The following is a 13,348-nucleotide window of genomic DNA, read 5'->3' as shown; positions in this document are numbered from 1 at the left end:
AGGCGTGACTTTGAAATTTGCATACTCAGTCTCAAGGCTAGAGGGCTAAGTTAACCCATGATTGGATTCCCTTCGCAGCACCCATAGAAGGACCGTTCAGGTAAGACAACGGTCATTTTAGAAATTTGCTTATACCATTATATATGTTTAATTTTCCACTTACTGCAGATGAGTTAGATAAGTATAGCAAACTTTGGTTTTTAAGTCCCCCCCATAGTGGACTTTGGATGCAATAAACAAAATCAAATTTCAGACAGTATCATCAAACAATAGATTTTGCCCATTATTAGGCAAATCAGCCTGAACTACATTAATATTTTATGCAAATATGTAATCTAATTTATGCAAAAGCTATATAAGTTGTTAATTTTTAGTTCATTGTGTAAATTCAGAGTTCATAGACATTCAGTTATAACTGACTCTTCTTCACAGGAAGTCCATGAAGCTGAGGGTGTACGACATAAATAAATGAATTATATGATAAAATAGGAACAAAATCTTCCTTGGTTATCTTTTTCTTTGAAAATAATATACATTTTCTAAAGAACAAGATAATGACTTATCTTTCTGCAAATGCAGAATGATTGCATTTCTCTTCTGTTTAATAATAGTTTAATTGAAATTAAAAAATGAACCAGGTTCTTTGGAAATACATTAATTTGCTATTAGTACCACATACTTAGACTAGTATTTTGACTACTTTCTCAGTGAATTTAGTGGCTGTTACAGGGGGGGGGGGGGGACACGTGTGCTTGTGTGTGTGTGTGTGTGTTTGTGTTTCTCAAAAGAAAATAATATTGATGTTGCCCATATAGGAGAGAGCGTCAGTATTCTAACTGCAGCAGTGAAGAATCTCCAGGAACATGTGAAATTTTGAACTTTAATAGCAGTGCAAACGGTCAGCTTAAAGTACACAAAGGAAAATGTATAGGTAAGCTGAACATCAATATATCAGAAATGCTAATATATATTGTGCAGGTTTGTCCATTTCTTTTCAAGGTAAAAACATATGTACCTATATACTTTGTGAAAGAGGAAAGCTAACCCACCTCCCTTTTTGTGATCCCGTATTTATTTGACAGTTCAAAGGATCCAATCTATTCATTTTTCATCTTTAAGCATTGTTAAATGTTACCAGCCAAATATTACATTTTTTCCAGTTTTGACATTGTGATTTTACCATTATTTGCAGCAAATTATGTCAAAAAGCTATGATTTTTCCACCAAATGGAATCTCTACTGGTTATGGAATAGCTGTGATATCAGATGCTTATGCAAGTAAGACCCTAGGGCAATGATGGTTAACCTTTTTTGGATCGTGTGCTAAAAGCGAGGGGAACACGGGGGTTGTGTGTGGGCGTGCCCACACCCATGATGCTATGCACGTGACCCCAGCGTGCATGCACATGCAACACCCCGCCCACCTGCGCATGCGTCTGCAACCAGCAGTCCCCCCCTCTTTTGGCACACCTTTCACCCTCCCTGGGCTCCAGAGGCTTTCTAGGAGCCTGGGAGGGTGAAAATAGCTTCCCTCCCCCCGCCGGAGGGCCTTCCAGAGGCTTCAGGAGCTTCCTTGAAGTCCGCGGAAAGCAAAATTCTGACCCTACGGGCAAACTGGAAGATTAGGAACAGACTTCCGGTTTGGCCGTAGGGCTGTTTTTTGCCTCCGGACCCTTCAGGAGGTTTCACTGAAGGCTTCGAAGGGTGAAAAACAGTCGTATGGTCGAAACCGAAAGTGACTTCCGGATTGCTCGTAAGGCTGTTTTCCCCCCTTTGGAGCCTTCAGGAAAACCTCCAAAAAGCTCCAGAGGGCAAAAAACAGCCCTAGGAGCAAACTGAAGTCAGTTCCTGAATTTCCAGTTTGCCCATAGGGCCGGTTTTTCACGTTCTGTAGGCTTCAAGAAAGCCTCTGGCAGGTGAAAAACGGCCTTAAAAGAAGGCCAAAGTCAGCTGGCCAGTGCGCACATGAGTGCTGGAGCTGACGGGAACGCCTCTTGTGCCCTAACAAATGGCTCCGTGTGTCACCTGTGGCATGCATGCCATAGTTTCGCCATCACGGTCCTAGGGTGTGGCTAAAGTTGTACTGGTCATTCTACTGAAGCAGCAAGCCGCTTCTGAATTTGAATAATAATATGATGGCTTTTATGGTAGTAATAATTGTGAGAATGTTTGTCTCTCTATCATGAATGTGTGGTCTATTTGGGCAATTGTGAATTTCAACATCTTTTGATCATTTCCCCTTCCATATGAAAGATGATCAAACGCTGCATTTTTTTTCCACCAAAAATATTGACAATTTTTTATTAATTTTGAATGCAACCTTACCTCACCCCAGTGTGTCTAAAACAATGGCAACAAAAGGGGACATGACATAGCAAATGGAAGTAATGTCTAATTTAACATGAACTTGGAATCTATAGAATATTTGCATTAATAACCGATATCTTTATCTACCTTCATCTAAAGGCAAAGATGAAGAACTTGGTAAATCAATCTACAATGCTTTAGATATTTGTTCTGGCAACTTTGTCCAAGTGCATGAATGGGTACTTCAGTGGCAAAAGAAAATGGGAAAATTTCTCACGACTCAAGAAAAGGAAAAGGTTGAAAAGTGTAAAAAACAGGTAATCATTCTTTTGTGTGTGTTTTATTATTGCTACCTGAAAATTATAACTGGACATCAGGCACCTGAGATGTGCTGTATAACAAAGAACCGAATATCAGTAATGAATGTGAAACTCTTCCTGGGTACTTTGGAACAGAACAAGAAAGATAATATTTCTCCAATCTGCGGTCCTATAGATGCCATGATTCTGTGCCAATTCAGAGCACAAGTAAAAGACATTGGATTGAGCAGGTTAACATAAATTTCCAGTATAAATCTGTAGGCATGTTATTTTAATCATTAGGATTTTGCATGCTATGAAAATGATTCAGAAGCAGTGTTTTGCACTCATGCAAATGTGTGCGCATGCTATCTCTTTGCTATTCATTAAGAGTAGTCTGTCTGTCTTCTGGCTTCCAGGTCAGTATGTTTCAAGAAATCAACTCATTAATTCAAACTCTTTCAAAGATGCTATGCTTGCTTCCTCTGAATAATTTGGGTAGCTTGCACCAGTGGTGGGATTCAAATTTTTTACTACCATTTCTTTGGGCGTGGCTTAGTGGGTGTGGCATGGCTTGGTGTGTGTGGTAGGATACTGTAAAATCTCCATTCCCTCTCTACTCCAGGGGAAGGTTACTGCAAAATCCCCATTCCCTCCCAATCAGCTGGGATTCGGGAGGCAGAGAATAGATGGGGGCAGGGCCAATCAGAGATGGTATTTACCGGTTTTCCAAACTACTCAAAATTTCCACTACCGGTTCTCCGGAACTGGTCAGAACCTGCTGAATACCACCTCTGGCTTGCACAGCCCTAAAGACCAGCCCCATAATCCTTTCCTTCCATGATTCAGTTCTTAATGAAACGTTCTGTATAAAAACAGAAAAATAATAGTTTGGACACATGATTAAAAGCTTACAAATGTCCTTTATCTAGCTTCCTCAGTTGACTGGGGTTCAGTTGACGGATTCAGTTGACTGGGGTTCAGTTGACCGGAGTTCAATGCTTTGTACGAAAAATATCTTAAGTGTAAGCCTATTTCTTCCATAATTCAATACTAATTGAAATGTTTGTTTCCTTTCAACAGATACAGGGAGCAGAAACAGAATTCAACTCTCTGGTGAAATTAAACCATCCTAACATCATGCATTACCTATCTATGACCTTTAAAGAGCACAGTGACTCAATTGTAGTACACATATTGGTGGAACACATCAATGGATCTAACCTTTCTATGTACTTGGACAGAGACATCCCACTTCCCATGGATCAGTTGCGCCATTACACAACTCAGCTTTTGTCAGCTCTTGACTATTTACATAGTAATTCAGTGGTCCACAAAGTTTTGAATGCATCCAGCATTCTGGTAGATACTGAAGGAAACATCAAGATGACTGACTACAGTATTTCCAAACGTTTAGCAGAAATCTGTAAGGAGGATGTTTTTGAGCAAACCAAAGTCCGATTTAGTGAAGATGCCTTACCCAACAAACCAGGGAAAAAAGGAGACGTATGGAGATTGGGTTTGATGTTGCTTGCTCTCAGCCAAGGATGGCAAACCAAGGAATATCCAATCATAATTCCAAGTGATTTGCCTGATGATTTTCAAGACTTTTTGAAAAAGTATGTAAATAACCCATAACATTTAACCATTATTGAACATAATAATGCATAATTATAATTTAGGATACAGGTGGGAATCTTAACAATTTAAATAATTTAATAATTGCTCTTTGTGATTTTAACATGATTCAAGAATTACAAACCAAGATAATTGTTTAGGTGTGCAGGTAGAATTTATGCATACAGAAATATGGCGGGTATTTTTTTTTTTTTGAAGTTTTTACCCTATTAGCTGAAGACAATAAAAAGCATGCATTACTCTAAAATCAAATGTTGGTAAATAATCAGATGTATTTTTACACCTTATATTGATTTTATAATGCTGTGTTAACTAACGGGTGGGTTGTTGTTAGATTTGGTTCTATACTTACATTTTTTCTTCTGGATTTTGTTCTATTCTTTTTTTTTAATTATTGGCTGGCTACTTATCGTATTTTTCAGAGTATAAGACGCACCTAGCTTATGGGGAGGAAAATAAAGGAAAAATATCTGCCTCTGCCTCCCAGCAATTTGCCTCCTTGCAACAAACAGCAACAGTGCAGACAATATACACTGTTTGTAGTGTTGCATTTCAGACTATACTTATACAGATGCTGTTAAAATTGATGTGCTTTGTGGAAGTATAGTTATTTTCTGTTATTTATAATACAATACAATAGCAGAGTTGGAAGGGACCTTGGAGATCTTCTAGTCCAACCCACTACCTAGGCAGGAAAAGCATTTATTTTAAAAAGCTTCTTCATTTTGTTACACTGTCTAGAACAATAATAAAGCAGTCTTTTAAAAAAGTCTAATAATTTGAAAACACTATAGGCATTTATAGTTATTGACTTATCTTCTTGCAGCAAACAGCTTGATTAGCACAAGGGGGAAAAAATCTGCCTCTGCCTCCCAGCAATTTGCCTCGTGGAGAGTCCCCGTTTTGCTGCAAGGAGGTAAATTGCTGGGAGACAGAGGGTTGGAGGCGGTGGGTGGGTGGGGCTACATTCAGTGTATAAGACGCACCCGAATTTTCACCCTCTTTTAGGGGGGAAGGTACATCTTATACTCCAAAACATATGGTATATAATTTTCTTTTTTTACATTTCTTTATGTTGCATAATTTTTCCTTTATTTTTCCACCTTGGCGAGATATAAGCTGTGCTTATGTGCTTCAGTACTTTGAGTTGTAGCCCAACATAATATTTCTGTTAGTTTTGTGGGACATAAAAGGCCTCAGACCCAGAAGAAGTATATTAGAAATAGAAAATAAATAGAAATCCTAAACTTTTATGGTTGTATTAAGTTCAAGAAGATACTTCACAATTATTTTGCATGCCTAATTTTACTTTGACTGTGTATCATATAATTATGACTAGGGATTCTAATCAAATTTTGGGTCCTTTATTAGACCAGAATATTATCCACCTTTTTTTTTGTAGATAAAAAATATTGCAAACATATGCTGCAGTTTATTTTGGAGTATATAGTTCAGCTTTTAAGTCCTTTGTGATAATACCCTTTTTTTAGTTGGATGTAAGAGGGTTTTTGATTTAGACTGTGTTTTGGTATCTTGAACTTTAAATAAATTAATACATATAATATTGGGATTTAAGATCACATCCCAACTACTAGAACAAATAGTGATTCTTTTTTTCCTGCATGGTATTTATCAGGTACATCTGATTAATGTTTTAATGTTTCATATTGTTGCTTTTATTGATTGTAAGTTACATAAAGTTGCCACTAGGTTGAGATGTGTGATATAAAAGTTTAATAAATATCAGGATCAGTGTGTAAATTCATAGCAATCAACGTATGTTGTGGATTATGTGTAATTTCTGTCCATCTCCTCATATCCTCTACATTCTGTTCAGGAAGGAGAATTGGTTTGTGTTCTGCTGACAGAAAACTATACACAAAACCTGGGATTTTTGAAATGCTAAAATGTGAATATCTGAATAAAGTTATGTCATTTGGCATTATTATCTAACTTTATTTTTTTAGGATGTTGCTACCTAATTTTTCTCGTGATAAATTGCATATTTCTGTATTAGGAGAAATTGATTAAAGAAAACATTTTGCTTCCTACTTAGCGATTTTCCTTCAGAAAGATCTGAGATTCTGTCTCCCAAGATTTCAACCCTTGAAGAGCACAAGGCTATAGAAGGCTATATGGGTAGTCCTCAACTTATGACCACAATCGAGCCTGAAATTTCTGTTGTTAAGTGAGACATTAGTTAAATGAGTTTTGCCCTATTTTACAACATTTCTTGCCACAGTTTTTAAGTGAATCACTGCAGTTGTTAAGTTAGTAACCCAGTGGTTAAGTGAATCTGATTTCCCCATTGTCAGAAAGTTGTAAAAGGTGATCTCATGTCCCTAGGACATAGCAACCGTCATAAGTATGAACCAGTTGCAAAGCATTTGAATTGTGATCACAAGACCATGGGGATGCTGCAAAAGTTGAAACTGTGAAAAATGGTCATAAGTCACTTTTTCAGTGCTGTTGTAACTTTAAACGGTCACTAATGAACTGTTGTAAGTCGAGGACTATAAACACATTTTGCAGCTTTAATTGCAAAAATGTCAAAGATTTATATAGTTACAACCTAAATAGCAATATTAACCTCTATCTGTCTGGATTGCATTCAGGTGTGTTTGCTTGGAAGATAAAGAAAGATGGAGTCCTCAACAGCTACTACAGCATAGTTTTGTTAATCCACCACTAGTAAAAGCACCCATACTGGAAGAAAGCCCAGACGGTAAATATTTCAGTGTTTCTAATGTGCCAGCCTTTTAGGTAAACATATAAATGTGTTTTTAAAATTAATGGCATGTAACTTTAGATTGTGTTACGAGAACTGCATATCTAAATATAAAATGCATGTCAAAAATATTGAGGTGGTTTTCTTGTTTTTGGTAGAGGTTTATTTAAAGATTTTGTTTGAGAGAATTTCAGATGTGCAATATCATAATTTCTAACACCAGTTGGAATCAAGAGGCAATAAAATAATTCTAAGCCATTATTTATGCCTGAACGGTCACAAAATGTTCGTATCTTATATTTTTCAGATGGGGAGTATTTTTGATGTAAATATCATATGAGTTCTGGGCTTCCCTTAGGCTTGAAAGCTGGATGGGTGATTTTGAGGCACCTGCCAATACAATTTTGTAGTAATCAGCACTTTAGACTGCAATAGAATAGAATAGAGGAGAGGCTTCAATCTCCCACACTGAGGGTCACACCAGCTTTTGTTAATTTTAAATATCAGGTTGTGTACAAGTCATCTCCCTGTCTATTATATTTTTTTTTTTAAATTTCAGATTCATCAGCAATAGACGATATCGAAACTGTTATTTCTAGCAGTCACATTGCCAGTGATGTTCACGTCACAGAAACACAGAGGCAACTTTCACGTTATTACAATGAATTTGAAGAACTACAGCTGCTTGGAAAAGGAGCTTTTGGAGCAGTCATCAAGGTAAAGCAGTGTGAAACAAATTTTACTCTGTAGAATTGCTTTGACTTATGTGTGTAAGTGTGGTGGCGCAGTGTTTTGAATGCAGTACTACAGGCTACTTCTGCTATCAGCTGCCTGCAGTTTGGCAGTTCGATTCTCACTAGGCTCCAGGTTCTCAGCCTTCCATCCTAGGTTGGTAAAATGGGGACCTAGATTGTTGGAGGTGATATGCTGACTCTAAACCTGCTTAGAGAGGGCTATAAAACATTGTGAAGCGGTATGTAAGTCTAAACGCTATTGCTGTTGCTAAATAAAACACAGATTGTGTAACAAAGGCTGACTATCCATTTGTGCAAGGAACAAAGACAAAAAAATAGAATTTATTTTGGGGGGGAAAGAAATGAGCGGGTGGCCAGAAGGAATTGTTTTTATATGATTTCCATCAGTGGTAGGATTCAAATTTTTTTTACTACCGGTTCTGTGACCGTGACTTGGTGGGCATAGCTTGGCTTGGTGGGTGTGGCAGCGGAAAGATACTGCAAAATCTCCATTCCCTCCCCACTCCTGGGGGAAGGATACTGTAAAAATCTCCATATCCAACCCACTCCAGGACAAGGATACTGTAAAAATCTCCATTTCCATCCCACTCCAGGGCAAGGATACTGTAAAAATCTCCATTTCCATCCCACTCCAGGGCAAGGATACTGTAAAAATCTCCATTTCCATCCCACTCCAGGGCAAGGATACTGTAAAAATATCCATTTCCATCCCACTCCAGGGCAAGGATACTATAAAATCTCCCATTTCCACCCCACTCCAGGTCAATGATACTGTACAATCTCCATTTCCACCCCACTCCAGGGCAACGATACTGTAAAATCTCCATTTCCACCCTACTCCAGGGCAAGTATATTGTAAAATCTCCATTTCCATCCCACTCCAGGGCAAGGATACTGTAAAATCTCCATTTTCACCCCATTCCAGGGCAAGGATACTGTACAATCTCCATTTCCATCCCACTCCAGGGCAAGAATACTGTAAAATCTCCATTTCCACCCCACTCCAGGGCAAGGATACTGTAAAATCTCCATTCCCTCCCCACCCCACTAGCCTGCTTTCCAGCTCTGTTCTCCTGTGCAGGGCAACAAAAGGATCGGCTGGGAATCCAATCAGCTGGTACTTGGGAGGCAGCGAATGGATGCGGGCGGGGCCAGTCAGAAGTAGTATTTGCCGGTCTCTGAACTACACAAAATTTCCGCTCCCAGTTCACTAGAACCGGTCAGAACTGGTTGAATACCACCTCTCATCTCCATTGAAACATCTGTCTTATAACATTTTTCAATGGGCAGGTCCAGAACAATCTAGATGGCTGCTGTTATGCTGTGAAGCGTATTCGTATAAATCCCACAAGCAAGCAGTTTCGAAGAATCAAAGGGGAAGTAACGCTTTTGTCACGACTAAACCATGAGAACATTGTGCGATATTACAACGCCTGGATAGAGAAATATGAGGGTCCTCTGCTTAACAGTTCTGCATCAGAAAGCACCGAAGAGAAGAAAATAGCTGAGAAGTTGGCTGAGAACGGGAAAGGTGAGCAGGTGTTTGTGGATGACATAGAAGCAAACGCCCCTCCTCCTATCCTGACCAGTTCGGTGGAGTGGAGCACCTCTTGTGAAAGATCGTCCAGTGCCAGGTTCAGCGGAGCTGATCAGGAATCCAGTGATGATGATGATGACGACGATGATGAAGGGGAAGGAGTCTTTTCGCAGTCTTTCTTGTAAGTAGGAACATTTTGTTTCTCTGCTTTCCTTTTGCTTGTTTACCGTTAATTAATTAGATCAGTCATGGCAAACCTTTTTTGGCTCGTGTCCCAAAAGTGGGGGGAGTGCAGGCGTGCCACACCCATAATGCAATGCACGACCCCCAGCCCGCATGAGCGCATGACTAGCACTCACCCCCATTTTTTGCATGCCTTTTTTGCCTACCCCAAGCTCCAGAGGCTTTATAGGAGCCTGGGGAGGGAGAAAACAGCCTCCCCCGCCCTCCCGGAGGCCTCCAGAGGCTTCTCTGAAGCCTCTGGAGCACAAAAAACCGACCCTACAGGCAAGCTGGAAGTTCGGGAACGGACTTCCGGTTTGCTCGCAGGGCCGGTTTTAGTCCTCCAGAGCCTTCAGGGACCTTCAGGAGGCTTCCCTGAAGGCTCTGGTGGGCGAAAAGCGACCCTACGAGCAAAACGGAAGTCACTTCTGATTTGTACATTTTAGTCCTCCGGAGCCTTCAGAGACCTTCAGGATGCTTCCCTGAAGGCTCCAGAAGACGAAAATAGGCCCTACGGACAAATCGGAAGTGGAAGATAAACCACCTTTTAGGATTTTTGCCTGTGAGATGCTATAGTCTTTATTGTCATCTTTTATTTTAATATGATTATACATGGCATTTAATTAAATAGGTCAGATCTATTCTAGTGTACTGGATAATTAAAACTATAAAAACTCATAATTAAATTAATAAATGAAACTAGAATTAAGTATCACAGCAATAGAGTAATTTTTGAACTTGATGAATTACCATTAAACATACCTCTGTGGAACATGTGAGGGAAAAATTAAAAAAGCACCTTCTGCAAAGATTTCGATATTTAAAAGTTCTTGTTTCTTGATTTAGGCCAGCAGCAGATTCTGAAAGTGATATCATTTTTGATCATGAAGAAGGCAATAGTAGAAATCAGATGATGGTAAATATTCTATTGAAAATACATCTTTAAGCATCCTCTTTCAAATATGTGGATTCAAAATCTGATAATCAAAAGCTCTACAGCATGTATTGTGATATGATTCTGCTTACAGTTAAAAGCCACAGTAATGTTGCTATTTGCTTTATTGATAAGAATATTTGTACCCAGCATCATGTTGTGATGTTGGATAGTAGAATATAAATAAAACGGGTTTATTTGGCATTTCAGCACTTAAGAATGATGTTTTTAAATGAAAGAAATGTTATCTGTGGATTTATGGACTGATTAAATATATGTAGTGAAGAATTAAGTTTGCTTAATTTGTACTTCTGTATTTTTGTGATCTAGGATGAAGACTACAAGGAAAAAGATAGTTCTAGTGAAGAAAACAAAACATCAGTGATTCAGACTGTGCACCATCTTTATATTCAGGTTGGAAATTATCATTTGGTACAGCCAGAATAAATATATTCAGAATAAAATGAACATTTTCTGTTTCTGAGATAGAAGTAACGTTATAGTCAGTATCCAGTATCATCAGAAGCCATCTAAGAAATCAGTGAGAAGTAGTTTTTTTCAGCCTTACAAGTTTTAGAAGCAAACAATTTATGATTTCAGAGCATGCTTAAAATAACAAAATCTCTCAACTCAAGCCCAGCTCCTAATAACTACATGGAAACATGCATGTTGTTTTCAATATGGACATGAGATGCTGTGCTGGGATGTGTTTTGATTGCTCAGTTTGAACCTTATTACTCTAGGATTTTCAACTCTGGGTTAAAGTTTTGTGATTTCCTGATTGTCTCCCCTCCATGTATTAATTCCATTAGCTTCTTAAGGTCAACCAGATACTGCCCCCTGCTGCGGGAAAAGAACATTCTACCTGTTGCATCTGATATGAGAAATAATCCACATGCAGAACAGGTGTTAAAAGCTTTGGCTGATCTTTAAAACAAACCACTTTGTATAATATTTGCTTCATTCCGTTGCAGGAAATATTCAAAATTGATGTGTCTGGGTTAATCAAATACATTGTACCTTTGAAAACGGTAATGGCTACCATGACTGAGTGTTATACACCCTTAGAATTGATCAAACAATATAAGTATGCAGAAGCATTCTTATGAATCACATAAACTTCTTTCTTCTTAGCATAACAAGGTGAAAAGACATTGGTTTTTTTAAAGGGCTTATTTTTTTCCAGTCAGGCAGCTAAGCAAATGAAATTTAGGCAAACAAACCTATAGTTTTCCTTCTTTGTCTCCTTCCGTTGTCTGCCCTCAAAAAAAAAAGGATTAAATTTAGCCAGTCAGAATACATATCTTTAAATAAATTTCTTTTAAAGAAGAAGCCTCTAGTATTTGAATGATTAATCACCCCAAATCTGGGTTGTAGAATAGTAACAGTTATACATGCGATGATCTTCCCAAATGCTTTCAAATTTTTCCCCCCTTTTGCATTTAAAGATGGAGTATTGTGAAAAGAGCACATTACGAGATACCATTGATCAAGGTTTATACCAAGATACCAATCGTCTTTGGAGACTTTTCCGGGAAATATTGGATGGTTTAGCTTATATCCATGAAAAGGTCAGTGATGGTCATGTCAAGCCCATGCACATATCTTGTACTTTATTGGGTTTTAGTTAATTATTTACCAAAAAATTATTCTGGCCTTGATAAAGGCAGGGGAAGTTTCAATTATTACATTGCTATCCAGTTTTCATTTGTGCTTCCCAGTATATCTGACTCAGAAGCCACAGCTTTAAGCCTAAGCAAAACTCCTTATCTATTTCAACAATCCAAAACAATATATGTTTGCTTTTGCCAGCAAGATAACCATCTGACTAACCACCTGATGTGTCTCCTTAGTCAGAGATAGGTAACCTGTTAAATCCTACTTTGCAAATCTGGTGTCCTTCCTGGTTGTACCAACAAAACTTGGCACATTTTGCTATATGTAGCTTTATTTTGAATTTTCTTAACCACGTAATATTAGATTTTATGGGATATTGTAAAACCTTTTCTTAATTCTTTTTTTTTAGATTTGTTTATTTAATATTCTGGGCATGCTACTGGCTGTGTTAGTAAAGCTATGGACAATATAATAGAATGGGACAGGGTTTTAACTGATTTTCCTCTCCTTTCCCATCCCCTTGGAAAATAAGTGATTCTAGGAAGATACACACCATTTCAAGCAAGTGTTATTTTGCAGCATAAAGCTTCAGTGCCAATTCTGCGTGCATACTTGACCTCTCCAAAACCTCCAGGCTAGATAGGTTATTGTTCATATCCCAAGTTTGGGATATTATTGATTTGCTATTAATACCATTACGATATCTTTTTTTCTTTATCCATGTTCCCCATGTTCTAACATTTTCTGGGTATTTAGTTATCTCTGGCTGGTTTGCAATATTACTTCTATTGTAATAATATTGAATCAAAGTTGCGCACATATATCTTTGAAATCACTTTGTGTGCTGCTGTTAATAATTAAATTATAAACAGTTATGGTTATATTAGATGGTTTTAGGAGGAGGTATCTTTAAATCAGTTTTTGACTCCTGGTGACTACCTAGACTAGATGCTGCAGTTTTCTTAAGAGTGCTTCTTAAGGCTGAGAGAGAGTGACTTGCCAAGTTCACCCAGCTGGCTTTGTATTTAAGACCTGACTAGAACTCACAGTCTCTCAGTTTCTAACTTGATGCCTTAACCACAACAAACTGGCTTTCAGTAGTATTAGTGCTATATTTGGTAATATATCCTGTTTTTAGAATACAAATCCTAACCAAGGAGGCTCAGAAGTAGCATTAACAATAATAAAAGTATTTATAACATATGCTATAATATTCTAGGCAGTTTTCAAAGACTGTGCCCATATAATCATCATCATCTTATCATCTTGATCATGACTTCTCATAATCACCATCCAATATAGAAATGTAAA

General features: G+C 38.0%; 1 protein-coding gene across 1 annotated transcript in view; it reads left to right on the top strand.

Annotated features, from left to right (window-relative positions):
• EIF2AK4 (eukaryotic translation initiation factor 2 alpha kinase 4) overlaps positions 1-13,348 on the top strand; it is a 56,123-nt gene that overhangs the window by 15,981 nt on the left and 26,794 nt on the right. Inside the window, 9 exon segments of the mRNA XM_032229751.1 lie at positions 816-931; positions 2,467-2,624; positions 3,690-4,225; positions 6,860-6,969; positions 7,532-7,689; positions 9,018-9,445; positions 10,333-10,402; positions 10,751-10,834; positions 11,869-11,991. Of these exon segments, the coding sequence (XP_032085642.1) occupies positions 816-931; positions 2,467-2,624; positions 3,690-4,225; positions 6,860-6,969; positions 7,532-7,689; positions 9,018-9,445; positions 10,333-10,402; positions 10,751-10,834; positions 11,869-11,991 (1,783 nt within the window).

Source organism: Thamnophis elegans, chromosome 1, assembly GCF_009769535.1.
Source record: "Thamnophis elegans isolate rThaEle1 chromosome 1, rThaEle1.pri, whole genome shotgun sequence".
Classification (NCBI taxonomy): Eukaryota; Metazoa; Chordata; class Lepidosauria; order Squamata; family Colubridae; genus Thamnophis; species Thamnophis elegans.
Note: the sequence above shows the minus strand (reverse complement) of the source record. Positions and strands in the feature narration are given on the sequence as shown.